Raw genomic sequence first — 24358 nt, forward strand, 5'->3', positions numbered from 1 at the left:
CAAATCTACTCCCTTCTACTTGTACCTACTGTACAAATGAATATTGTACCCAGATGAGCTTTGTTCCATCTGATTATTGGATCATTCCAGTTAGCGTACTTGTCATTATATATTATGTAATTTTATTTGCTACTAAATCATTTCAGTTACCAGCCATTAAGAGAAGATTGTTAACTCCTTACACACCAATTGTATGTGTCTACTTTGAGACTCAGGAAATGTACGCACTCGATAGTTATTGTGCCAAAGTAAGATTAACGATTTTAGGAACTGTTATGAATTGGGTAATTTTGATTTGCATATTCACTGTTATAAGATTCTACTATCTCAGAAATCTGTATCATGCTATGGCACAATCGAATACATCTGTAAAGATCGACAGTATTAGAAGGAGAAAAGTACTTTCTAGTGTATGGTTTGGTATTGTTTTTACAGGACTGATTTCTCTCATTGTTTCATTATTTGTTTCATTACCATACTTGGCTCAAATATTTATTGTGTTTCACAATGACGATTTTGATGAGTTTGCTTTGCATAACATGTTAATAGCCATTTATATCTTGATTGGTTGCATTATTGGAGTTGTGACAGTTCTTGTTGATATGAGTTTAAATTGGAAAAAGATCAAACAAAGAGGAATTAGACATTTTTTGATCTTTGACGATCCATTCATGTTCAGAGTTGACATGGCACTATTCATAGTAATTATTATATTGATTATTATTGCTTCAATTCCTAAAAATCAAGTTCATGTAGATTTATTTTTCAGATTCTTAATCTATTTTACATTTACTTTTGTTGCAGGAGGTGTAGTAATTATCAAATCAATGATTGAAAAGTGGATGGTGAAAGGGAAAGACTATGAGTCAAATTTCATTCAATACCTTAAAAATCCAGAATTTCAAGAATTACTCAAAAATTACTGCCTTAAAGAAATGTCCTCTGAAAACTTTGCAATTTATATGGACCTTATGAAGTTAGATAAGGAGGGAAAGAATTCAACAATGGACCTTGAAACTTTACAAACTCTAGAGAAGGATTATTTTCTTGCTAATTCAATGTATGAAATCAATATTTCACATGCTGCAAAAATGAATTTCTATAAATTGTTGAATAGTGCCAAACAGAATGAACCTCCAACTGTTGGTGAATTGATTGAAGCTCTACTCACTGATGTTGTTAGAAATTTGTATGATACATTCTCAAGACTCGAAAGAACTAAAGAGTTCAAAGTTTGGCTTGAAATTTATGATATTCAAATAAAAAATCTATTACTCTAAATTGGAAAAGAGTAATAACAAAGAAAACCAATTATAAAAATTATCTGAATTGTATTTTGTAAACTTTTTGAAAGTAAATCAATAATAATCCATACAATAATACCTTATCTACTTGCTTTCCTTCATTCGATGAATCCATTTCCACATATAAGGTTCCATTCAAATTGAATGACATCCGATCCAGAGTTTCGTATTGTATCCGTTGACTACTTCCTGTTGAATTGATTCCAATAACTATAACTGGTCTATATAAATAATGACTATTGTTACTACTTGTATCCATATTCCTATATCCAATATCAGAAACATCATTTCTAATTTTAGCTTCTCTAATTTCATTCATTAAGCGACCATGGAATTTAATGTTTTGATTATTACTTGTGTCAATAATTGGGATTAATAAAGATGAATTTTCCATAATTTCTGGATCACATAAGAATTCATGTGTATGCCACCATGAATAATTAGATTTCAGTTTTTGGTCGCTTAGATTAGGAAGTGGAATTTTTTCTCCAAAAATTGAAAAAGAACCAACATAGGGCTTTTCAACCAGTTTTTTGAAAGGGTGTCCACTCTTTTCATTCTCCAACATGACAAGGAATTCTAAAGATACAAAATTATTAAACTATTCAAAACTAAACTTACTCGAATCTTCAACATTTCCACTTTTACAAAGATTTTTCTTAATTATTGCTTTAAACACAACCAAATTCATATTGAAAACTTACAAAAAACTTCCTATTCTTATAATTATTCAACAATGTCATTTCCATCTTTAACCAACTGAAATTAACATTCATCACTTTCATCAAGTTTCCATGTCGTTCCACAATCATGCTAGCCCACTGATAAATAGATTTCTTGATAGATCGCAACATGAATAACTGTCCCTTCTCTGTACTAAATATTTGCTCAAAATTCCGAAGAGCTGGATTGCTACGATTATTAGTTTGAATTTTGTCAAATTCCTTTTGAATTAATTCAAAACAAAGAATTCTCCACAGAGAGGAAACTCTCGATAATGTCAATACCCACTCAAGAGAATGCAAAAATCGAAAAATATCCATCAAATTATCATCAGCCAATTGATTCATTTTTTTTTAATTAATTTTTAAAATTAAATTTCTTCATCTTCCAAATTTGATGCATCTTCCAAATAAATCCAAGAATTACGATTAAAAAAAATGAACAGAAAATGATGCACGCAGATACTCTATTTTGTATTATTGAATTTCTTTCGATTCGTGATGGAGTTTCCCTCCTGTCTGCCTGTAAGGCTTGGAATGAATTGGATCGATATGAAATTGTTTGGAAAACATTGCTGAGCAACTTTTTAAAAACCAAGATGAGTTTGTTTATTGGTAAATTATCATCATCGGAGCAGAAAAGAGGAAAATCAAGAAGCACCAAGAAGGGAATTAATCATTACAAGGGTATATTGGATAAATTGAAGAGGTTTTATCAAACACAGATTTTAAAGGAGGAATCGGTACAAAAGCCTAGTTTTCAAAAGTATATGGATGATGATGAGGGAGAAAAATCAACTGCTTTCGGGATGAGATTTAAAAAGTTGAGTGAATCAGCTGTTTTCATGTATTATAAATTGATGATGGTGGGAGGATTGGATGAAATTAAGAATGAATTTGATTTGACAGTTATTAATTATGAACCTGATGGTTTTTTGGCGCAATATTTTCTTAATCATGTTGAAAAATTCACTCTCAATGGAAGAAATAATGATTCTGTTTTTGCTAATGAGTATTGGAAACAATATTCTTTTGAAATTGTTGAAAATATGTTCTCGGTTGATTTTGACAGAGAGCTTAGCTCAGAACAATTAACTTCATTTTTAGAAAGGTTTAAACCTGTTCTTAAAGAAAATAGTTTAGAAAATATTTTGCGTTGTTATGTAGTTCGAGATGTAGATGAAAATGGAGTGGACAAATTTTTAGAATTTTTACTGAGCTACATCTCTGTAGAAGGAAATTACCAAAGAGCAAGTGATCCATTTATCACTTTCAGAACATTTATTAACAAAGACAATATGGTGATATTGAAATATTTGAAGAAAATCATTAATGTTATTTATCCAAATAGATTCCTGGAAATCTTCAAGAATTGCATAAACCATGCTGGAACCGCCTTCCACTGTTTAGAATATTTCAATCCTAGACTATTTGATAATCCAACAATACTTGTGGACAGTCTTTGTCAGCTTTTGGAAATTATCGAAGAAAAATCTATTCACTATTCGAATATTGCAGAGCGCAATATTTTTTTACAGAAAGAGGAACAAGTCATAATAGAGTTATTAGAAAAAAGAGGATTGATTGGAAAGGAAGATTACAAAATAATATTTCACAAATTCAATTATTCCTCCAAGATTCCAGATTTGCTTCCCAAAATTGAAAATTTTGACCCCTATGAAATAATTGAAACTTCAGAAGGAAATTACAATTTTATTTACTCAGTATTTAAAAGCTACTCTTTCTGTTCGATCAACACCTCCCTCAAGCCATTCTTTGAAATCTATCCTGAAAAGTTAGATTTAAATATTCTAACGACAAGATTGAAAATAAGCATGCAATCATTCAAAGAATTAATCAATCATTATATTGTGTGCCATTTTTTGGACTATCATCAAGTGGACGATCTTACAGAATCAATAGAAATAATGACGAACTATTTTACACCAACAATTTTGGATGTTTCATGTATTGAACGAATTGTAAACTATTTCAAAGTAGTTCTTATGAGTAGAATGGCTTATCCAGGTATCACAAGTGTTACCCTGCTTGATGGATTTAAGTATATTCTTGAACATATTCAACATGAAGGAGTTCCATTTGACCAATACTGCAAAGGTATTCGAAACAAATACAGTACAGATACTCTAGTGTTCCATGATTTTGATGGAGAGGAAAGAATGGCCTATCTCTACAAAAGTTGCCTGACCATTATCGAAGAGATGCCAAAATTTTATGCAATTAATGATTAGTCATCAGATTCATTACAGGAATCCTGTAATGAGATCCCATCATTCTAACAACAATAGATTTATTTCTATTAACAAAAACGAAATAAAGGTAAAGGGGTCTTCCTTATCACCAAGACATACATTCATTCAGTGAAATTGTAATACTGAGTGAAAGCCAACAAAATTGTGAAGGTTACAATTGGAGTAGATCAACATTAAAATAAAAAATGGCAGAAACTGAACCCACACAATGTATTCTTGTTGAGAATCTTGCTGAAATGCAAACTATTCTCTATTCTAAACTTCAAGAGCAATTCAACCCGAAAACAAAAAACAAGATTGGTTTCTCCTTGAATTTTACTCCTGTCCACACATTCGGCAATGGGAAAATCAAGGAGAAAGACAACTTTGTACATCCATTGGATGTAAAAATTTCACATCAATTTCACTGTGTCATAATAACTGACAGAGACAGAATTCAAGTGTTTGATTTGCATTCAAGAAAATTTAAAAAATCAATTCAATTTCAAAACTATAGAATTAATTATTTAAATATTGAAAAGATTAATCAAAAGGAATATTTATATGTCACTTCAATGTCTCCTTCAGTCTTGTTTAAATTTGATCTTGAACAATTGCTACTTTCAAATAATGAGCCAATAGAAAATCTCTGTATTTGGAAGGTAGAAAATCTTAATCATCCTTCAACTGTTGAAATATTGTACAGAGATTATCATGAAAATCAAATTTTAGTCTCTGATATGTCAATAGGAAGAATTCACGTATTGGATTCAATTACTGGAATGAAAGTACAAGATATTTTAGCTTCAACACCTTATGGAATTGCCTCTCTCAATTCAAATTCCTTCCTTGTTGGAGATGCTTGTAATGACAATATCCATATTTATGAAAGAAATGAAAATCAAGAATTTCAAAAAAGTTCAAGTTTTGATTTTAGTGATAAATCAAGACCCTCGACAGGAATAATAGGTTTTGATAGTGGTGGTCTTCTTTTCGATCCAATTGAGAAGAATATTCTGATTGTTAATATTAGAAAGTCACAAATATGTGCTTTCAAGCAAGAGAATCGATCATTAATTAAGACTTTCAAATCTGGAATGTTTTCTTATGGAATGTGTTTGGATCAATATACTGGAGAACTTTATGTTTGTACCAATGATAAGAAGGTGATTGTTTACAAATAAAATTATTGTGTCCAGTAATTCAAATTGGTGATGAAGGTGCCAAATCAATAAGTGAAATGAAATAATTTCATTCGAAAGTGCACCACTACTAAAGAGTGATGTCATTATCAATGCTTAACTGTACTGGCACAATTTTCCAATCTTAATCAGTAATAAACAATCCAAATATAACCAACTGATCCCGTACAAGAATTGTTACAAATCCCATAAATGAATTTGTTCATTTCAGGTCAAAAATATTTAAGGCAACAATTTAGACCACCTCAATATAAATTACAAAAATACCTTCATTCTATCAATCTACAGTAGATTAATCAACAATCAAATCATAATCATGTCAAATCATCTCTCTTTCCTCAATGCCTTTTATGGCAATATTTATGCAAGTTGCAAAAATCCAAATTGCATTACGCCAATTTTTCAAAAAACGCGCGAGCAATTAATAGGCCCTTTCTAGGAGCCAAAAGCAAAATTCAGTCAAAAACGAAAACATTCTTGTTTACCAATCACGATAAGTTTCAACAGCCTGTTGCAGGCAAACACACAAATCATTACGGATGCCTACACAACATGATGATCCTTTGTGTATCTCAGACTCCCTGAGATGATTCGCAGAGTAGGGCGGCCATTGAGCATCATCATGTGCGTGTAGAAACTCAGAGAGAAAAAATAACTCTACAGAGTACTTTGGTGTTATTGGAACGTTGAATTATTAGACACACAATAGCAACACACAACAAGAAGAAGTGATTGCTGTTAATAATCAAATTGGATTACGTAAATTTCTAGCAGTGAAAATAACATTAAAAGCATTGGAGTACTGGTTTGATTTAAAACTTAATCTACTAGTACTTTAGTATTATTGATTGTGAAAAAACAGCAATTTTAGTAGTAGTTTATATTTATATATTATACGACAAACGAGTCAATTCTCTAATACCTTATAGAAATTGACTATTTTACTTTTTGTTTTAATTCGAGTATCTAATTTATGTGTACCTCAGTAACTCCAACCAACAATTTCCTTTCCCATCAAGATATTAATTGTTGTACCTCCTGTTCTTGCAACCCGTATTCGTTTATCTATAATTGCTCTTCTTTAACATTGGACAAATCGAGAACAGCAACATCATCACCTTGTAGTAAAATTCCACAGATGAATACTCAATCATCTGCTTGTAAGAGTGGAAAAACTTGTTGTAGTTGTTCATCAAATGAAGCGAATAGTAATGGAGCAAAAGCCCTTAATATTCCATCATCAACAAGTTTACCTCCAAGCAACAATTCCTCAACTCCTAGTTTTGACAACAAACAATCTTCCCACCATCACTGCAACCAACCTTGCTGTTTATCAAAAACAAATCAAGAATCCCCTTCTTCTCAGCAAACCTCCATTTCAACTAATTTATTAACAACCCAAAACCCTAATTCTTATTCGACTGTAACTTCACCTTCCTACCACCATTCCTTTACTCAAAGCCATCTTCATTCAGAAGAACATATAGAACCATCAGATTTAAACGAGATTAAACCTGTAGATGAGACAAATAAGCAAGCCTCAGAGGCTACTTCTAATTATTTCAAGATTGTTTTTGGGAGCTCAATCAATGAACCAGCTTGTGGCACATCCAAAGGATCTTGTGAATGTAGTGGATGCAACTATAGTGTTGGACAAAGTAACAGAGGTGCTGCTATCGTAGCAATTCAAGCTCATTTACCACCAACACCAAGAGGAAGCAGTAACACCTCCAAAAGAGGAGGTGGTTGCAAAGGATCTTCATCATCAGGAAGTGTAAAGATTCAGAAAAAGTCTGTCATGCAAAACAAGTTAAAGAATCAACTCACAAGAATGAGGGATTCTACTGTTGATGTGACTATGCATGAATCGGATAAAGTAGCAGCACATGATGATTCTGGTATCATAGTTTCAACTAATTAAAAATATTAAAATTTTGAATTAATTTCTAGATAAATAATTGATATCTAAATAGATATCATTTGTGACTAAATTTATTGTACATTATTCACAATGTGGGAAAAGAATTATAGGGAGGGAAATAACTTAGTAAAAAGAGATAAACGGTTAGGAAACTTGGCAAGAATTGACACCTGTCAAGGGTTAGTTGGATGATGAAACTATTAAAACACCTTTGGGTATCTCCTTTTGTTGTAAAAGTGTTTTAGAGAGATCATTGTTAGCTTCAGGTTTTCCCTGATAAATAACATGATATGAGTTTCCTCTACCAGTCTCGAGGTCTTTGCAGACTGCTCTATAAGGATCAATAAAAACAACGCAATTTCTTGGTAGACAATTTTCAAAATCGTTGAGATTAATGCCCAACCTAGAGGCAATATCCATCAATAGAGGATCAGTTTGAACTCCATCAATTAAAATTGATCGGAAAGCTTGGCCTCTTTGTGGATCGGAAGGATACCAATGTCCTTTGAAGCGAACCAATAATTCGCTTTCCAAGGCATTCTTAAATTCATTCACTACCTTTTGGTCAAACTTGTCGCTTAACCATTTTGAAAAGAAAGCAGTAACGGACTTGATTTCTTCCAGCATGATGAAATATTATGATGATGAGTGTGTGTATGTACAAAAAAAGTTGAAAAGGGATTATAATAGTACTATGGAAAAGTTACTAGAGTAATACCGCGAGTAATATTGTTGCTGCTGCTGTTGTTGTTGCTGGCAAGGCAAGGAAAGTCGAGTATTGTTGAGAGGGAAAATTTTGTCGGTTGGTTTCAAAAGAGAAAATTGTATGATGCTGTTGTAGAGAGTGTTGTATAAAAACGGCTTCTAGAATGTTCAAACAATTTTTTTTTTAAATTGATTTACCAAGGATGATAAGTAACGTTCGTTGTTGTTCGATCGAAATAATAATAATATCGATAGGGAGAGAAAAATACAACACTTGGAAAATTACGCTGTATGATAAGGATAGTAATATGATTGCAAAATCTCTTGTTCTGGAAAAGGACCACTATCGATGGGTTCAGATAACACAAACGGAGAGATTTTGTTGCCGATCAAAACACACTGAAGGAAAAACACAATGAGCAAGGCAAAGTGTTGATCGTGGTTTTTTTTGTATGAAGCCTACAGAGGTGTGTTGAATGTGAGTGAACATGAAGGCTTGGATTGCAACGTTCAATTCTTCTCTGGTTTGGTGATCGCGAAATTTTGTGTGGCATCATGACAGCGCTCATTGTGTCATCTATTTTTAACTTTTTGTAAAGTGTTGGCAAGTTTTGTAATCATAGTTCCTTTTGTAGTTTATGGAAGGTGTTAAAAAAGAGCATTGTATTATGGCTTTGAGAAGTGGTAGTATTAAATTGACAGGAATTGATTTTCTCTAATTCAACTCGTTGGTGTAAAAATCAAAATTTTCTAAAATCATTTTCAAACTCTTCTTAAATTGATGGTTGTATTCACATAGGGTTTCACAAATTGATAGAGAAATATTGATTCTGATGGGTTCTTAATCTCAAAATTGTATTCCCTCTTAAAAAGTCGCATAATTACATTCTCACTTCCATAATTTCCCAATGGAATGGTTTTCAATTTGGAAATGATATTTCTAGAGAATGGAATGGTTGTTCTGAATACTAGTGCATCGTGAGTGTCCTATTTTCATTAGTTATTATAAATGTGAAACATTACAAAACCAATATAAATGAATTGAAATAATGAAGCTTCTTACCTTCATGGCTGCAAGACAATTATCTTTATCCTCACATTGTGCCTTCTCGACACTGAAAAGTTGCCTCCTAGAAAGCATTAGAGGAGTGTTAAATCCAATCTTAGTGGCATGGACAATGGTGTGATCAAAATAAATATTTGGAGTAATTAGAATTACAATTCTATCTTTCAAATTCTTATTAGAATATTCCATAAAATCAGAAACCATCAATTTACGTCCCAAATTTACAATTTTAATCTTTTCTGAATGGATCATTTGTTTCAAATCAGAATTGTAAATTTCACTTTCTTGCAACATGTGAATTTCTGAAATGAAAGGATTCAACAAATTCATTTGAATACTTGCCAACATTTCCTGATACGTTTGCTGTTCTCTATTTCTTCCAATCAATTGAGTTACAATAGTGAGTTGTGGATTTTCACTCAGTAAATTCCTCTCCAAAACATTTAATGTAAATTTACGCATTGAATTTGAATTATCGAAAAAGTAATCCACAGAAAATGGCCTTAAAAGTGAGGTTTTCAATTGGTAATTGTAGAAATTTAATTGATGACCCGATTGTTTAAATTGTCTGAAATAGGTAAGAATATTTCTACCAGTACTTGAATTATTTGGAGTCATCATTTTAGTTTCGAATAAATTTGAATATTTACTTTTCCACCCCGATAGTAATGAAGATGATGAATCAAATCGTATTGTTGTAGAATTATTATTGTTGGTAATTTTCCTCCAACGACCGAAAATAAATAGATACGGAATTATCATGACTACAATTATTAGAATGGTGATGGAAATTAAAATTCGTTTCCTGGTCATTAGACACATTGAAAGATTTAATGATGTCTTAGAGTTGACCATTTTTTAAATTCTTGTTGTATTATCCATTATGATGACACCTTTCGGATAGGATTTCAAAGGTCCAACAGACAACAAAAAAAATGTTCTCAAATAGGGGATTAGCCATCACGTTTTCTGTAGTTGTTTTAGTTGTTGTGATAATTTCCTTCTTGTTCATATTGAGAGGAGACAATAGCCAAACAAATAATATTCGAAAGGAATCGGTAGTTTCGGTTTTCATACCACATTCGCGAGGAATTAAATATAATTTACAAGATTATGGTGATTATATGAAGACATCACAGAAACAAATATTGGAAATTGCCCAAGAAATTAGAAAGAATGAAATTAAACTTCCGGAAACAGTACTTGTTTCACAGTTAATTGTTGGAATTTCGGCAAGAGATAAAGTTTATTATCTTGATTTGCTGACAAGCATTCAAATGAATTTATTGAATCCATCAGTTTCTGAATATCATTTACTTCAAATTGACGAAACTTACAATTCTGAAATCATGTCATTGATGTTTGCTGATAAGAAGATTAAAATTCATTACATTCGTGAACAGTTGAATAGAGAAATATTTGTGAAATATTGCAATGAGCATTTGAAGGACAAACTCATTGTCTATTTGAATCAACCTGACATTTATTTTGATCATTCATTGATGCATGCTTCTAAATTAAAGAATGGAGAATTTGTGAAAATTCACAAGAGGATTAGTTTGGCAAAACCATACGATTGTGAGGTAAGTTTAGGAACAATTTATAAATATTTATCAAGAGAATTATAGAATGGACAAGGAACTATTCCTGATGGTGCAATTTTCAGAACCAGTGCTGATAAACCATTAGAATTGGGAACTGAACCAGATTGGAATGGACAATCAGTTATTTCAATGATTTTCAATGCATTCAGTGTTCATAATTGTGAAGTGTCAACAGCAATTACTGGATGGTTCTTGCACGATCCAACAAACATTGATAAGAAGGCAGAAAAGGAGGCAGAACTCAGAGAATTGGAACGTAAAAAACAGGAAAAGATACGACAAGAAAAGTTGGAAATGGAAAGAAAAATCAAAGAAGCAGAGGAAAAGAAGAAGAAAATGGAAGAGGAGAGAAAACTCAAAGAGGAGCAAGCAAAGAAGCAAAAGGAAGAGGAAGAGAAAAAGAAAAAAGAAGAAGAAGAAAAGAAGAAAAAGGAAGAAGAGGAGAAGAAGAAAAAAGAGGAGGAAGAAAAGAAGAAACTTGAGGAAGAGAAGAAACTCAAAGAGGAGCAATTAAAAAAAGAAGAAGAAGAGAAGAAACAAAAGGAAGAACAAGAACGAAAGCAAAATGAAGAGAAGAAACTCAAAGAGGAAACTGAAAACAAGAAACTAGATGAAGAAAATCAATCCAAGTCAACCAACAACTCTTCAATTAGTGCCGCTACCTCATCCAATCCTAAATCTGCCTAAATATAACAAATTACTAGGTCAATAAATTCTTATTCCAATCGACTTTTTTAAATAGATGAACAGTCACCAACAACTGAGTGGAATACAAAGAAAGAAAGACGTTTCTGTTAAATATACCTTTTCTGGTGTGGAATGTTCTATCCACTAATCTGTCATCTTAAGGTTCTAATAAGGAAAGAATGTAAAACAAACGCGCCAAATTCACCGTTGTGTTTTGTTATTAATACATGCACTTATTTGTTCTTGACGAATTCAGAATCAAACTCTTACTTTTGATTCCTCCAAAATAACCAAGAAGAAAAAAGATTAAACACACATCTTCTGGATATTTGCTTTTTTCCTTCTTTCTCTCTTTACAACAACAAACACACCAAATTTGCAACTTGTCAAGGAAGAAACCCAGACCTGACCCAATTCTTCAACACATTTCTAGCTGCAACAACCCATTTGTTTGAAATTTCATATTTGGGTTATTCTTCAAAGAAAATGCAAAGAATTACCATCTCAATGTTTGATGACCATAATAATAATAATAATTCTACTAATTACCAACAAGGAGAAGGGAATTCAACATCCTTAACTTCACCTCTCACTCTTCAACAATATGCTTCACCCAATCAAAATTTAATCACTCCTCTCACACCAAATACTGAATTGTTGAATAATGTAATCGAATCTTTAAGGCAGGTTAAAATAGATGGACAACAATACTTGGATACATCAAATTATACAGATAATAGTAATGATGTTAATATATTTGGAGGTGTTTCATCATCAGCCATGAATTGGAATCATTTACTGTCGAACAACATGTATCAGCAACATCAGCAAGTTGAGCATGCCCATATGATTCAGACAGAAGAATCAAACAATTTTCATAATGGCAATACATGTAATTCCTCTTCATCATTCAGTAACAATGTAAATAATATCATCAAGGAAAGCAACACTAGTAGTGATGAAGCAAGCAACTTGTTCTCACTCTTTGATGCACATAGAAAGATTCTTCTATTTGATAATTTGATTGAGGGCGAGCTCATTCGGATGACTGACCGATCCGCTTCAATGAATCTGGACAATAACGCCTTAATAGATTTAAGCGAAGATCGAATGAGAAATAGGAACTCCCAAAATCAAACCTCAGAAACCTCAATTCAGCAAATTTCCTTAGATTGTGACAATGCTTGTCAATCTCAAATTTCTGATATTTTCAATGTTTCACAAGCTCTTCAGAATATAACTAGCTTATCACCCTCAGATCAAAACCAATTATCAAGATTGATATGGACTGCTTTGATGAATAATTCTAATAATTCACTTACTGATGATTCATCAAAATCTTCATCATTCAATTCAATAGAAAATAATTCGGAATTGGGGAATAGTGGAGCATACAGAATGTTTGAATCATTTGAGGATGTGCAAATGCAATTTTCACAACATGTGGAAGCCCTAACTTTGCATCAAATGGTGGATGAAGATAATTCCCCAACAACAAAATCCAAGTATAGTTCTCAGCCAGTACTAAATTCTAATGGCAGATACTCAATTGACAATTTGAGTAATTCAATGATAATGCAAAATGGAAATTCCTCCTCAGTCATTCCTCATTACTCAGATAGTGTGGACATAACAACATTTCTTAATAATCAATTTTCTTCTTTACAAAATCAGAGTTTGGAATCATCTCAAAGCTCTACAATAATCAGAGGTAATACTGGTATCAGTCCAACATCACCTCAATCTCATTATTCAACACCAATGCAGCAACTTTCAGACTCTATGACTGAGTCCACACAACAACAATTCATTATCTCTCCGAAAGGCAACTTGAATAGAATATTCAATAATCCGCAACAGGCAACCACACCAAACTCAGTATTTGATGTTTCTATTAATACTCAACCCAAACAATCAACATTATCATCTCCTCGAAGAATTTCCTCATGTTCTTCATCGATGATATCCAGCAGCCACTCACATACTTCCTCTACGAGATCCACTCCAACAACCATCTCGGAACAAACCCTCATTCAATCTACACCAATATTAACACCATCTGATACAAATCCAGGCCAAGATGAATGTATCCAACCACCACTCCTTCTTCCCAAAACTTCAACCCAAACCTGTTGTGGTGTTGGCAACAACATAAATTTCTCCCTTCCTGGTGATAGCGAAAGTGCGGCGGTGGTTAAACAATTTGGCAAGAATAATCAGTCAAAAAAATATTCAAACAACAATTTTAGTGAAACTACATTGCCACATACGAGTTGTGTTGTTAATAACGTTGTTGGTCAGCAGCATTTCATCACCACCACCACTACTAGCACCACTGAAAATCATAGTAGTCATCATAGTAACCCACTTGAGGCATCATCTGTTTTAAATATTCAGAAAAGCCTTTCATTACAACAATCTTTAGATAGTAGTAATAGTCCTCGAGTTGTTGTACCATCACCAACATCAGGTAATTTTCACAACAGCAATCCTCCAACTTTGCTTTGCATCACATCAAAACCAACGGAAAGTAATTTGGACATTATCACCCAACAAACCCTTAACAATATCTCAACCGATTATACAATGTCTTCACATTCTCCAATATCATCCTCTAACTCTAATGAACAAAATGGCCAAAACAAACAATATCAAGGGGTTATGCCATTAGAAGGAAATCAATCGACTTGGGGAGTTAAAGTAAATAGAAAATATAGACAATTAAGAAAATCTTTAAAGACATGCAAACATTTTGAGGATAATTATTTTGTTCTTGAATTAAACGGGCAAGGTAATAATCCTGGAAATCCATCAGCTGGACAACAACCACCAAAACCAAAAAAGCCAAAGGCTAAAGCTCAACCACATGCTAATCATGATGATAAAAAACCATCCATACCGATTCCTTACAAGGAACAAGTTAATTTGATGGGAGAATTTAGTGTAGCTAAAAGTATAGATGATGAGGTTCTTCCTCTATCAGTTTTAAATAGATCCGAAGAGAGTGATTTATATCTCACAACTCCTAACAGTACAAGTTCAGCATCTTCAAGGTCTAGCTCGGCTAAGGATATGACTAAAAAGAAGAGAAAGAATACCTCTCAAGAACCAACGAGAAAGAATAGAAAAAAGGATTCAGAACAAGAAATGTCACTTGGTGGATTAGATTCTACCTATAATCATGATATTTTACCTAGTATCAATATGACACTTAATCTTGCTCCAATGCAAACAATACCTTCATTAGATAATTCAGAAATTATGAATTTTAATAAGGTTACCCCTGATATAATGTCCTATCAACCAAATAATAATATTCATCATCACCAACAACAAATTCCTTCCCTAATTTCACCACACAAACCTCTAGACTACCAACCAATAACTCCAAATTTAATTAATTATGAAAATACCACCTCATCAAGCCCACATATCATCAACTTTGAAAATCAAGCCTCCTCAACAAATCAAATTAATAACCAAGCAGAAAATAGAAATCTATTTAGTTCAGGGTTTCCTTCAAACAGCAGCTTTGGATTATTTTCTACAAATGAAGATTTTACAACAATGAAATTACCAAGCAATAGTAGTATTGACAGCTTTTTCAAGGCAGATCTGACGGATGAAAAGGCAACAAATATGCCTAGAAATATGTCTTCCAGTTCTGACTTTTTACCTTTGGAAGAAACCATCGTTCATCACCTTCCTATTACAAATTCAAATATGAATAATCACCATCCAATTCACCCTATTACTGCCACACAGACTCAAATAGTCCCACCAAAAATCGATATTAAACCACCCAAAAAAGAAGTTGAAAAGAATCATCTCACTAGATGTATGAGTCATGCAAGTTTGTCAATGTTAGATGAAGAAGAGGAGGAAGAACCTGTTCCTGTTGTAAACAATAATATTTCTAATATTCCTTCAATAGCCATTTCCACAAAAGAAATTCACCATTTGGCTCAAGAACCAACTATGGAGGATATTAAGAGTAAGAGTCCACTAATAACCCCATTGAATGCTGTTTTATATAAGAATATTTCTGTGAGTAATATGGATTTGGTAAAATTGGATGTACCAAGTGCTTGTGTGCTACGACCAATTCCATCAGAATCAATGATAGAGAAAGATCACGCACATTGGATTAATGAAATCAAAACACTGCCTTCGAATGATTCTCTGGCAAATATGGCTATAGTTGATTTTGATATTCTTTCTGAAACAAAAAAGCATTAAAAAATATCATATTTATTTCCATTGAGGTTTTGCATATTTAGTCTCTGCTTGTTGCTGCTGTCTCAACAAACTCATAGAGTTGGCTATTTTCTTAATATATTCTGGTGATTTGTGAATTACAGGTTTAAAGCTACACTCTGCCATCTCGCGTTGATCTTTTTCCTTCTCCATTTCTTCCAATTTCTTTTTGGTATTTTGGCTTCTTGTTTCCAATCTTTCTTTATGACTCTGCGGCGAATAGTTCAAGATACCTGTACTCCTAGCGATTGAGGGTTTGAAGGTTGTTTCTTGTTTGAGTTTTAGCTCTGCTTCTTCCCTTTGTTGCTTAATTCTGTGGGCAATCTTTTCTTGATCACCCTTGCAAAGTTGATCAATTGTTTTACTCGGTTTAGATTTTGCCCTTTCAGTAATGAAGGGCTTAAATGAAAATTGTTCTTCTTCCTTTTCGTTCTGTAATTTGGTGTGATTAAAAAAAATTGAAGAATAAACTTACAATCTTCTTCCTATGCTTCAGAATTTCATTCCTCTTCTCTTGATCCAAACCATGAAATATTTCCATACTCTTATTATTCAAAGCTGGTTTGTAGGAAAACTCTGTCTGTCTAATGAAATCAATCTTTTCCTCCTTCTTTGATAATGTTTGATTTTGTCTTTTTAAAAACTCTTCAAAATTTCCTGTTGGTCTATATTTTCCAGCAGATTTAGGCCTAGATTCCTTATTTTGATTTTTCCTTTTGATAACTGTATCATCAGACGCTAAACGCCTGCTGAGTCTTAAAAACGGATCTTCTGATAAGTACTTAATACTCGATTGATGTGAAACTTTTGGATCTAAGGTATTAGGTTTGAAAGTATAATCAATAGATTCATCTTTCTTTTTCTCGATTGGTTTCTTAGGTTCTAAATACTTAGGTTGAGCATTTGAGCTCTTAATTTTTGGTTTAAATGTACACGTTTTTCTAAATTCATCTTCACTTAGTTTGTATCTATTCTCATCGATTTTGTCCATCACTCTGAATGAATCAACATAAAGCCTATCATACACTCCAACTTCTTCATCAAGTTTTCGAAGTGAGATTGGATTAATTTCTGGTTTAAATGAGCAGTCTTTCTTTAGCGAGTCTTGCAGCGCCTTCTCCATTGTTTTTTTATCTTGTTCTACCTTTTCCTTCCATCTACTCGCTCTTTCAACAAAAGATTCTGTCTCTATTATTGCACTATTATATTTGCTAATGTTTGGATGAAAAGTACATTCAGCCATTTTCTTTGAATCATCTTCTAGAGATTTGTCCAAATTTCTCTTTCGTTTGTCGAGAGAAAAGCTGAACGGCACTGGTTTTGTTAGTGTCTTCTTTTCCAATTGTTTTGTCGGTGATGATTTCATTGGAGAGGTATATTGGTTCAATAAATTAATGGATGACTCAGATTTGAAATTTGTTGATCTCTGATTGTTATATTGTGGAGATGAATAGGAATCAATTTTCTTTTCAGGGCTATTTCCTTGCAACAGTTTGCTTATCATTGAATCTATTTGTTTCAGTTGTTCACTTGTTTCTGCTATTGAAGAAACATTGGAAAGATGGCTAACATTATGTGAAGGCGATTTCGGAATAATCTGAACTTTCCCACTCTTTTTCAAGCCATCATCACTGCCATAACTTAAATTAAGCATACTCTTCCCAACTCTACTATTTTCAGGAGATTTTTCTTTTGATTTTGTTTGAGAATTAGACTCTGTGAAGGAGCAATATTGTTCAATAAATTTAGCAATTTCACTCCTTTCCTCATCTTCAACATATGAAGCTGCATCAGATACAAAATTTCCATCAGACTGTTCAATAACTCCCAATGCTTCTAACATTGATTCCCTTTCCTTATCATTATTATCAATCATGTCCAAGAAGTGATGATAATGAACATGTTTTTCTTTCGGGCTCTTTTGTTTACTTTGATCCTCAGCTGTAATGATATTCCACATTGGTTGGTTATTTTCATCCGGTTCTTCATCATCCTCATGGAATGAACGCTTTTCCATTCCATCATCTTCCTCATTACTCATTCCATCATCCTCAGAAAGCGATAAATCATCAATACTCTGATGTAAATCAAAATCAAACTTTTCTCCTACTCTGGAAAATAAGGCTTTTTGTTTCTGAAATTCCTCATCTACATCGTCAATATTTCTTCCCTTATATAAAAATTGATATTTCTGGAGAGGAGTTTGTTCCAAAGATGATGATGAAGTATTTCGCTGCTTCTGCTCGACAGTATCAAACAGAGCGCCATTTCTACTCATTTTATTTTGATGATGATTTAAGCGAAGCTCACTGTAGCCTTTTTATTGTATGTTTTCAAAGTCTGTTTGAAATTATCATAAATTGTATGAGTTTTAAAAATTGCCGCCAAAATTTCTAAAGAATCAATAAGTACAAATGGAGGGAAAAGTTACTTATTGATTATTTCTGATTCAACTAATGATAACAAATAGTGTTGCTCTCTCCTTATTAATTGAGTAATCATCATGTGATTCATCTATTTTTTCGAAGATGGTTGTTTAGAATTTCTTCTAATCATTTCAACTGTGGTGGCAACATTTTGTTCAGTTTGTTGAAGGGCACCAGCTTTGTTTTCATTTCTATTCTTCAATTGTCCACATGCACCAAGAATATCTTGTCCTTTGCTGTGTCTTACCGGTGCTGAGATTCCATTCTTGTAGAGGTATTTGGAAAATTCTTCAATTCTTTCATCTGATGAGCATTCAAATCCACTTCCTTCCCATTCATTAAATGCAATCAAATTGACTGAACATGGAATGTCTTTAACCAATTTTACAAGACGTTTGGCATCGTCAATAAAGTCATTCACATGATTCAACATGACATATTCGAAAGTGATATGTCTATTATTGTTTTTGAAGCATTGCTCTCTAAGGGTTTCAAATAAAACCTCCAGAGGGAAAATCTTATTAATTGGCACAATGTTATCTCTCAATTCATTGGTTGTGGCGTGAAGACTGATTGCTAAATTCACTCCCAAATCATTGACAACATCTGGAATCAAGTTACATACTCCAGAAGTACTCACAATGATTTTTCTCTTTGAAATTCCACATCCATCACTCAAAATTTCAATGGCCTTTTTAACATTTTTGTAATTACTGCAATTAAAGGATTATGGTAAATTATTTAAATAATGAAATCAAAAACCTACTAGAGTGGTTCTCCTTCTCCCATAAATACAATATTATTAACAAATGATTTTTCAATAGAGGCTCTCTTTCTTTCTTCCTCTGTCATGTATATTGGAAAGTCCATCAATCTATGTTTAACTGAAACTAATTGGCTTACAATTTCTGAAGCCAATAAATTTCTCTCAATAGGAGCTGTTCCAGTTCTGCAAAACTTACAATTCAATGAACATCCAACCTGACTACTCAAACACACAGTTCCTCTTCCAAAACTATCACTAGCTTTTGGTGGATGGTAAATATATACTGCCTCAACTTTGTTAAATTGTTTTTGTTCTTTGAGAGTTGGTTTCTTCATTGGTGAAATTGCAACATCAGCATCAGAAATATTCTGTTGATTACCACATGATGACGATGCTGATGAAGTGGTGGAAACAATTGTACTATCAACACTATTATCTGCAACAGGTGGCACATATTTTGGATTTTGAAAAGCAAATAAAAACTTTCTCGTGTGTTTATCCTTCTTGGATTTAATTTCTTCCTCAATATTTCCCAAAATATCAATAGAGTATAGTTCCGATAATGATTGACGATCGGATTTGGTCAAGACTGTAATATCATCAAATTTTCTGGCTCCAAACTTGTATATGAATTTATAAATTTCATTCAATCGGAATGATGATGCAACATGTGGATGAGTCTTTTCCAATATTTCCTTCATTTCTGTCTTGTTTAATCCCATCAGGGATTTTCTAACAATTTGTGTTGAATAGAATCTGTGTTGAAAGTTTCCATTGATGACAATTTGTCGAGCACATAAATTTCCTAAAATCAATTTTTGCATTTTTTTTCAATCAAATTAAATTTTGAATTTTTTAATAAATTGGAATGAATAATGCTCTTTCCTAATAAATTCCATTCTGAAGAGTTGTGCTGAAATATGAAATACTATTCATTGTTAAATAACAACATTCTCAAACCAAACAAACCAATCATTGTTCTATCAATTAAAGAGCTAGACCATTCTTCTTCTTTCTAATAAATTCCTCAAATACAAATAGTTATCTTTGTAGTTTACTAACTACATCATCCTTTCCCTGTTACACACAGTCACTGAACTTTGCGTGATAGAGTGGTCGTGTCACTAAATTTGTTCTCAATCACTATCGAAACTCCACTTAACTCGTTACCCTGTCAGTTTAACTGCACTTCTATCACATACAAAAAAAATGATGAAAAACCTCTCATCCAAAATTATAGCAAGTTTGCTCTTGTTGAGTTTGGTTGTTCTCTTTACATTTGTTTCATCAACAAATGCCAAGAAGAGCGAATCATCCTTGTCAACTCAACTCGCCTCTGCTTTTAAACTTGAAAAGAAGCAAAGAAAGAAGACAAGAACATCAAAGAGAAGACCAGTTAGTAAACGTCTTTTGAAGAAGAGACGTCAACTCTGTCGTAGAATTAGACTTGTCAAGAAGCAAATTAAAAAACTCACATTCAAGATTGCTAAAGCCTCTGATAGAGCCATGACCAAGATTGTTAGAAAGATCAAGGTTAGAAAACTCTTGCTCCGTGCTTTGAGAAGAAAGCTCAGATCACTCAAGAGAAAGATTCAAAGAAAGCAAAGAAAGGTCAAGAAATCTCAAAAGAAGAATCGTCGTTTGACTTCTACCTTGAGAAAGCTCAAGAGAAAGGTCCTTAGATTGGCCAGAAAGCAACAACAAAAGAGAAGATCACCAAGAAGAAGACCAAGAATTATCATCCTTGCATTCAATCGTGCTCAATTCTTCAACAAATTGGTGAGAAATAGCAAACATCGTTTCTATGGAAAGAGAGGATTCAGAAAGTATGCTCGTTTGTTGAGTTTACTCAAATTGGTCAGAGCTAAGAAGGCTGCTTTGACAAAGAAGAGAAACTTCTACGCAAAGAAGGAAAAGAGAATTGTCTCCTTGTTGAGAAAATTAAAACAAAGATGGTCTGTTGGAAGAAGTAGAAGATCATCAAAGAGAACCAAGATTACAAGAATTGTCTTGAGAAATGTTGACTCAAAGAAGAAGGTTAAACTCGTCATTCCAAAGAGATTGAAGAAGAAGGTTAAGAAGATTGTTGTTTATAGTGTTAAACAATAAATATTTAATTTGAATTTCCTTAAATTGATGAAATAGTTTACAGTTTTTAGGTGGTATGGAAATAATTATTTAATTAGTTGATGATTATGAAAATAACTGTAATTACTTCGGTATGTTCTGTTAAAGAATGAACATTCTCGCGTTATTGAAACCAATCCAGTTCACGTAGGCGAATGATGACGATTCTTGACGAAACTCAAATAAAAGTTTGTATTATTAATATCAATAATAAAACAATAGAATTTTCAATCTTGCGTAACAAACAACCATTAGATCATCATAATTAAATTTTGTCACTTGTCTTAGCCAATAGGGAGCCTTTCGAATAATTAACCATCATAAAAAAAAATGTTAACACGAAACAGAACAGACTCAAATTCTTCGGATCTTTCAACAGGAAGCTATGACAGCGGATCAGCAGGCAGTGGAAAGGAAAATCTCTTCAAACAAATGTATGCGTAAGTGTCTCCCAATATTACATATATATGTATTATTAATTTGTTGAAACAAAATCAAAAACTTCGGAAAATCCTTACGATACATACAAATATCATCAAAATATTTATTATAATATGTGATGAATAATATATTAAAATAGTCAACGTGATTCCATTTCTTTAAAATCTGGCAAATTAGTAAAACAAGGTAAAACAGTGAAAAATTGGAAGGAACGTTTTTTCATGTTGAGAAGAGATGGACTCTACTATCATGAATTGACTACAAAGGGACAAGCAGGAAAGCTGAAAGGTAAAATTTCATTTAAGGAAATCAAGGGAAATCCAACTTGTATTCAGAAAGTAACGGTTACTGTTAAAAACAAACAGAGATCAGCAATTTCTATTGAACTTCCTGAACGTGTGTATTTTGTCTATTCTGAATCTGAAATTGAATTCAACGATTGGTACAAATCAATAATTCAGGTCTTGTCAATGAAGGATGAAGAACCAGCATCAAGATTGACTCCACGTACAGGAACACCAAATACTCCAACAAGTGGGACAATTACACAAGATATTTTCAATACAAAACCAGCAGCATCACCAAGTGGTGGAAGTGGAACTTTTGGAACACCTCCATTGAGAAGTTTTGATTTGAAGAAAGCTTCACCATCATCAGCTTCACCTCTTGATTATGGTTCATCACCAATGGATTTCAAACGTACTAATAGTAATTTATCGGATGTGACGACAAGTGATGATTCTGACACAAGCTCCTATCAAAAATCATTACATGGTGACTTGTTATCGGAATTTGATGAATTTGGTGCCGCAAGAAACAGTGATGCAGAGAGTGTTGATTTTGAACAGCAACCACAACAAAATGTTGGACCAATCTTGACTGAAGATGATGAGTACAATATTGCAATGAGTGCTGTTGAAATTTTCCTCAAGAAGGAAGAAGAACGAACACCACACGAGCAAGCATACATTATTGCTCTCAATGATTACAGAAGAAGGTTGGATGAACATGCAAGGAGAGCGAATGCTCGTCCAGAATATTCACTCGCTGTTGGAACTTGTATATTTTTAACACCAGAAAAGGATAGAACTATCTCAGAACAGGAATATGTTAAGGATGTATTGTCTGCTTTCTTTGAGGATCAAAAAGAATCTGATAAGAGTAGATTGCTACCTCTCAAGATTCAAATGGATATTGTAAAGGCAGCTAAATTACTCAAAGAAAAACCAGAAAATCAAAGAACAGAAGAAGAGAAGCAATATATTTCAAGAGTTGAGGAAATACAGAGACAACTCAATAGATTCTCTCTCAAGAATGGTTTGAAAATCAATCACTCTCTTTCCACACTCCCTCTCCAATTACTAACAACAGAGAAAACCAAAGAACCACCTCAACATCCACTCTATCACAATTGTGCCATTAGAGAAGCTGATCCACAAGCTGCAGATGATGAAAAACCAAATTTACTCTCCGTAGAAGAGAATGATTTCCTCCAGGTCTTTATCGATCAAAACAACCTTAATTTCTAAGTGAATGTTCCAAGAGAGATCTGTAATTTTATAATAAAACAATTTGATTCAATTTCTACAACAGTAAATAGGATCATATGATAAATCTCACATTCTAATTGAGTCAAGCCACTCTATCACAACTCAACGTTGCGAATTGAGATACTCAATTTAATATTCTTCCTCAATGCTTTTTGATTCTTCACTGAGGAAAATTAAAATAGAACTGGGCGGTAAATGCCTTCGATTTGAGGTTCTATTTTCATTTTAAAAAAAATCTGTTGGAATATTCAGCATCCTCCCCATCAGAGAAATTTATTCAGCATTATCAGGTTGTGTTGGATTTATTACCGACTGATATCAACAGCAAAAACAAGGTTTTGAATATAACGGATTGTGAATAATAGTATTTATTTTTGTACAGAGTCTCTCTAAGATAACTCTTTTGAATTTGAATTGGTTGTACTTCCGAAAATTAATTGTGTGTGATGAAGAATCAATAATATAATTATTATTAATAGTACTAACAATTATTTAGAAAAAAACAAATGGTAAAAAATTCATCACCTCCAACCAATGGAGAATATCAACCAACACGGATTGAATTATTTAAGCAAAATCATGATATTGCTTTTAATTTCTTGAAAAAGGGTATTGAACTTGATGAGAGCAAACAATTGGAAAAAGCCAGAGATTACTATCGTGAGGGTATGTAAAAAATTGTTGTAAAATTATTGTAACTGATGATTTTTTAGGCATTCAATCGATTCTACAAGCAGAAAGAGTTCCTCTCTCACAACAGGAAAGGTATCAAGCAAAAGCCATGTTGGATAAACTTTCAAAACACAAAACCATGTTTTATGAGAGAGTGAAAGAAATTGATCAAATTCTTTTCAGTCAACAGCAAGCAAAACAAACTCAATTGGATAATCTCAGCAATAACAATGCAAGTGGAGGATTTTTCTCTGGGTTTATGAAAATGTTTTCACCACTCTCAACACCTCCTAACAGTTCATCCAACAATAATAGTAACACTCAACAAGCTATCTCACAAGAAACAAGAAAATTGTGTAGTGTAAATAATAATAGACACGAGCCAATCTATAATCAATATACGACCAACAGCCAAGTGATTAGGAGCTTCCCAGCAGTTTCTTCAATTGGTCAATCTTCAACCAACATGTACAATAGTGTCAATATTTGTGATGGTATTTCTTCATCTGAGAAGAGAAGTCCAACACCACCAAGAAATAGAAGTAATTCAAATGATAAGATTTTATTTGGCCACTATGATGCTCTTGGATCACTTCCACAAAACAACATGGGTCACTATCAACAACCACCTCAACAATCATCTCAACAACAACAGC

General features: G+C 32.9%; 11 protein-coding genes across 11 annotated transcripts in view; 7 read left to right on the forward strand and 4 right to left on the reverse strand.

Annotated features, from left to right (window-relative positions):
* NAEGRDRAFT_51839 (uncharacterized protein) overlaps positions 1–1280 on the forward strand; it is a gene marked incomplete at both ends in the record, with an annotated part of 2650 nt that extends 1370 nt beyond the window's left edge. The window contains one exon of the mRNA XM_002672988.1: positions 805–1280. Coding sequence (XP_002673034.1) covers positions 805–1280 — 476 coding nt within the window. The remainder of the gene's footprint in view (positions 1–804) is intronic.
* Positions 1281–2475: 1195 nt separating this feature from the next.
* On the forward strand, positions 2476–4278 carry NAEGRDRAFT_51840 (uncharacterized protein; the record flags this gene model as incomplete). Its single annotated transcript, XM_002672989.1, has 1 exon — positions 2476–4278. One exon carries the CDS (start codon positions 2476–2478, stop codon positions 4276–4278), a length of 1803 nt encoding a protein of 600 aa, XP_002673035.1.
* Positions 4279–4535: 257 nt separating this feature from the next.
* NAEGRDRAFT_51841 (uncharacterized protein) lies at positions 4536–7401 on the forward strand (the record flags this gene model as incomplete). The annotated part of the gene is made up of 2 exons (XM_002672990.1): positions 4536–5444; positions 6619–7401. 2 exons carry the CDS (start codon positions 4536–4538, stop codon positions 7399–7401), a joined length of 1692 nt encoding a protein of 563 aa, XP_002673036.1.
* Positions 7402–7425: 24 nt separating this feature from the next.
* On the reverse strand, positions 7426–8114 carry AM59 (uncharacterized protein). Its single transcript, XM_002673074.1, has one exon. It carries the CDS (start codon positions 8026–8028, stop codon positions 7582–7584), a length of 447 nt encoding a protein of 148 aa, XP_002673120.1. The 5' UTR covers positions 8029–8114; the 3' UTR covers positions 7426–7581.
* Positions 8115–8868: 754 nt separating this feature from the next.
* On the reverse strand, positions 8869–9790 carry NAEGRDRAFT_71840 (uncharacterized protein; the record flags this gene model as incomplete). Its single annotated transcript, XM_002673075.1, has 2 exons — positions 8869–9093; positions 9170–9790. 2 exons carry the CDS (start codon positions 9788–9790, stop codon positions 8869–8871), a joined length of 846 nt encoding a protein of 281 aa, XP_002673121.1.
* A 317-nt stretch (positions 9791–10107) lies between these two features.
* NAEGRDRAFT_71841 (uncharacterized protein) lies at positions 10108–11463 on the forward strand (the record flags this gene model as incomplete). The annotated part of the gene is made up of 2 exons (XM_002672991.1): positions 10108–10755; positions 10801–11463. The coding sequence occupies 2 exons, from the start codon at positions 10108–10110 to the stop codon at positions 11461–11463; spliced, it is 1311 nt and encodes a 436-aa protein (XP_002673037.1).
* Positions 11464–11949: 486 nt separating this feature from the next.
* On the forward strand, positions 11950–15723 carry NAEGRDRAFT_81041 (uncharacterized protein; the record flags this gene model as incomplete). Its single annotated transcript, XM_002672992.1, has 1 exon — positions 11950–15723. One exon carries the CDS (start codon positions 11950–11952, stop codon positions 15700–15702), a length of 3753 nt encoding a protein of 1250 aa, XP_002673038.1. The 3' UTR covers positions 15703–15723.
* Positions 15724–16168: 445 nt separating this feature from the next.
* On the reverse strand, positions 16169–17998 carry NAEGRDRAFT_71843 (uncharacterized protein; the record flags this gene model as incomplete). The annotated part of the gene is made up of 1 exon (XM_002673076.1): positions 16169–17998. The coding sequence occupies one exon, from the start codon at positions 17996–17998 to the stop codon at positions 16169–16171; it is 1830 nt and encodes a 609-aa protein (XP_002673122.1).
* A 236-nt stretch (positions 17999–18234) lies between these two features.
* NAEGRDRAFT_71844 (uncharacterized protein) lies at positions 18235–19736 on the reverse strand (the record flags this gene model as incomplete). The annotated part of the gene is made up of 2 exons (XM_002673077.1): positions 18235–18859; positions 18913–19736. The coding sequence occupies 2 exons, from the start codon at positions 19734–19736 to the stop codon at positions 18235–18237; spliced, it is 1449 nt and encodes a 482-aa protein (XP_002673123.1).
* A 385-nt stretch (positions 19737–20121) lies between these two features.
* Positions 20122–21042, forward strand: NAEGRDRAFT_81042 (uncharacterized protein; the record flags this gene model as incomplete). The annotated part of the gene is made up of 1 exon (XM_002672993.1): positions 20122–21042. The coding sequence occupies one exon, from the start codon at positions 20122–20124 to the stop codon at positions 21019–21021; it is 900 nt and encodes a 299-aa protein (XP_002673039.1). The 3' UTR covers positions 21022–21042.
* Positions 21043–21369: 327 nt separating this feature from the next.
* On the forward strand, positions 21370–23070 carry NAEGRDRAFT_81043 (uncharacterized protein; the record flags this gene model as incomplete). Its single annotated transcript, XM_002672994.1, has 2 exons — positions 21370–21479; positions 21620–23070. 2 exons carry the CDS (start codon positions 21370–21372, stop codon positions 23007–23009), a joined length of 1500 nt encoding a protein of 499 aa, XP_002673040.1. The 3' UTR covers positions 23010–23070.
* Between the last annotated feature and the right edge of the window lie 1288 nt (positions 23071–24358).

The sequence above is a fragment of the Naegleria gruberi genome (genome assembly GCF_000004985.1).
Source record: "Naegleria gruberi genomic scaffold NAEGRscaffold_49, whole genome shotgun sequence".
NCBI classification, from domain to species: domain Eukaryota; phylum Heterolobosea; class Eutetramitea; order Acrasida; family Naegleriidae; genus Naegleria; species Naegleria gruberi.

Bases quoted from the DNA above. Each gene is read 5' to 3' on its own strand.
- AM59 (XM_002673074.1), bottom strand. From the start codon at position 8,028: ATGCTGGAAGAAATCAAGTCCGTTACTGCTTTCTTTTCAAAATGGTTA.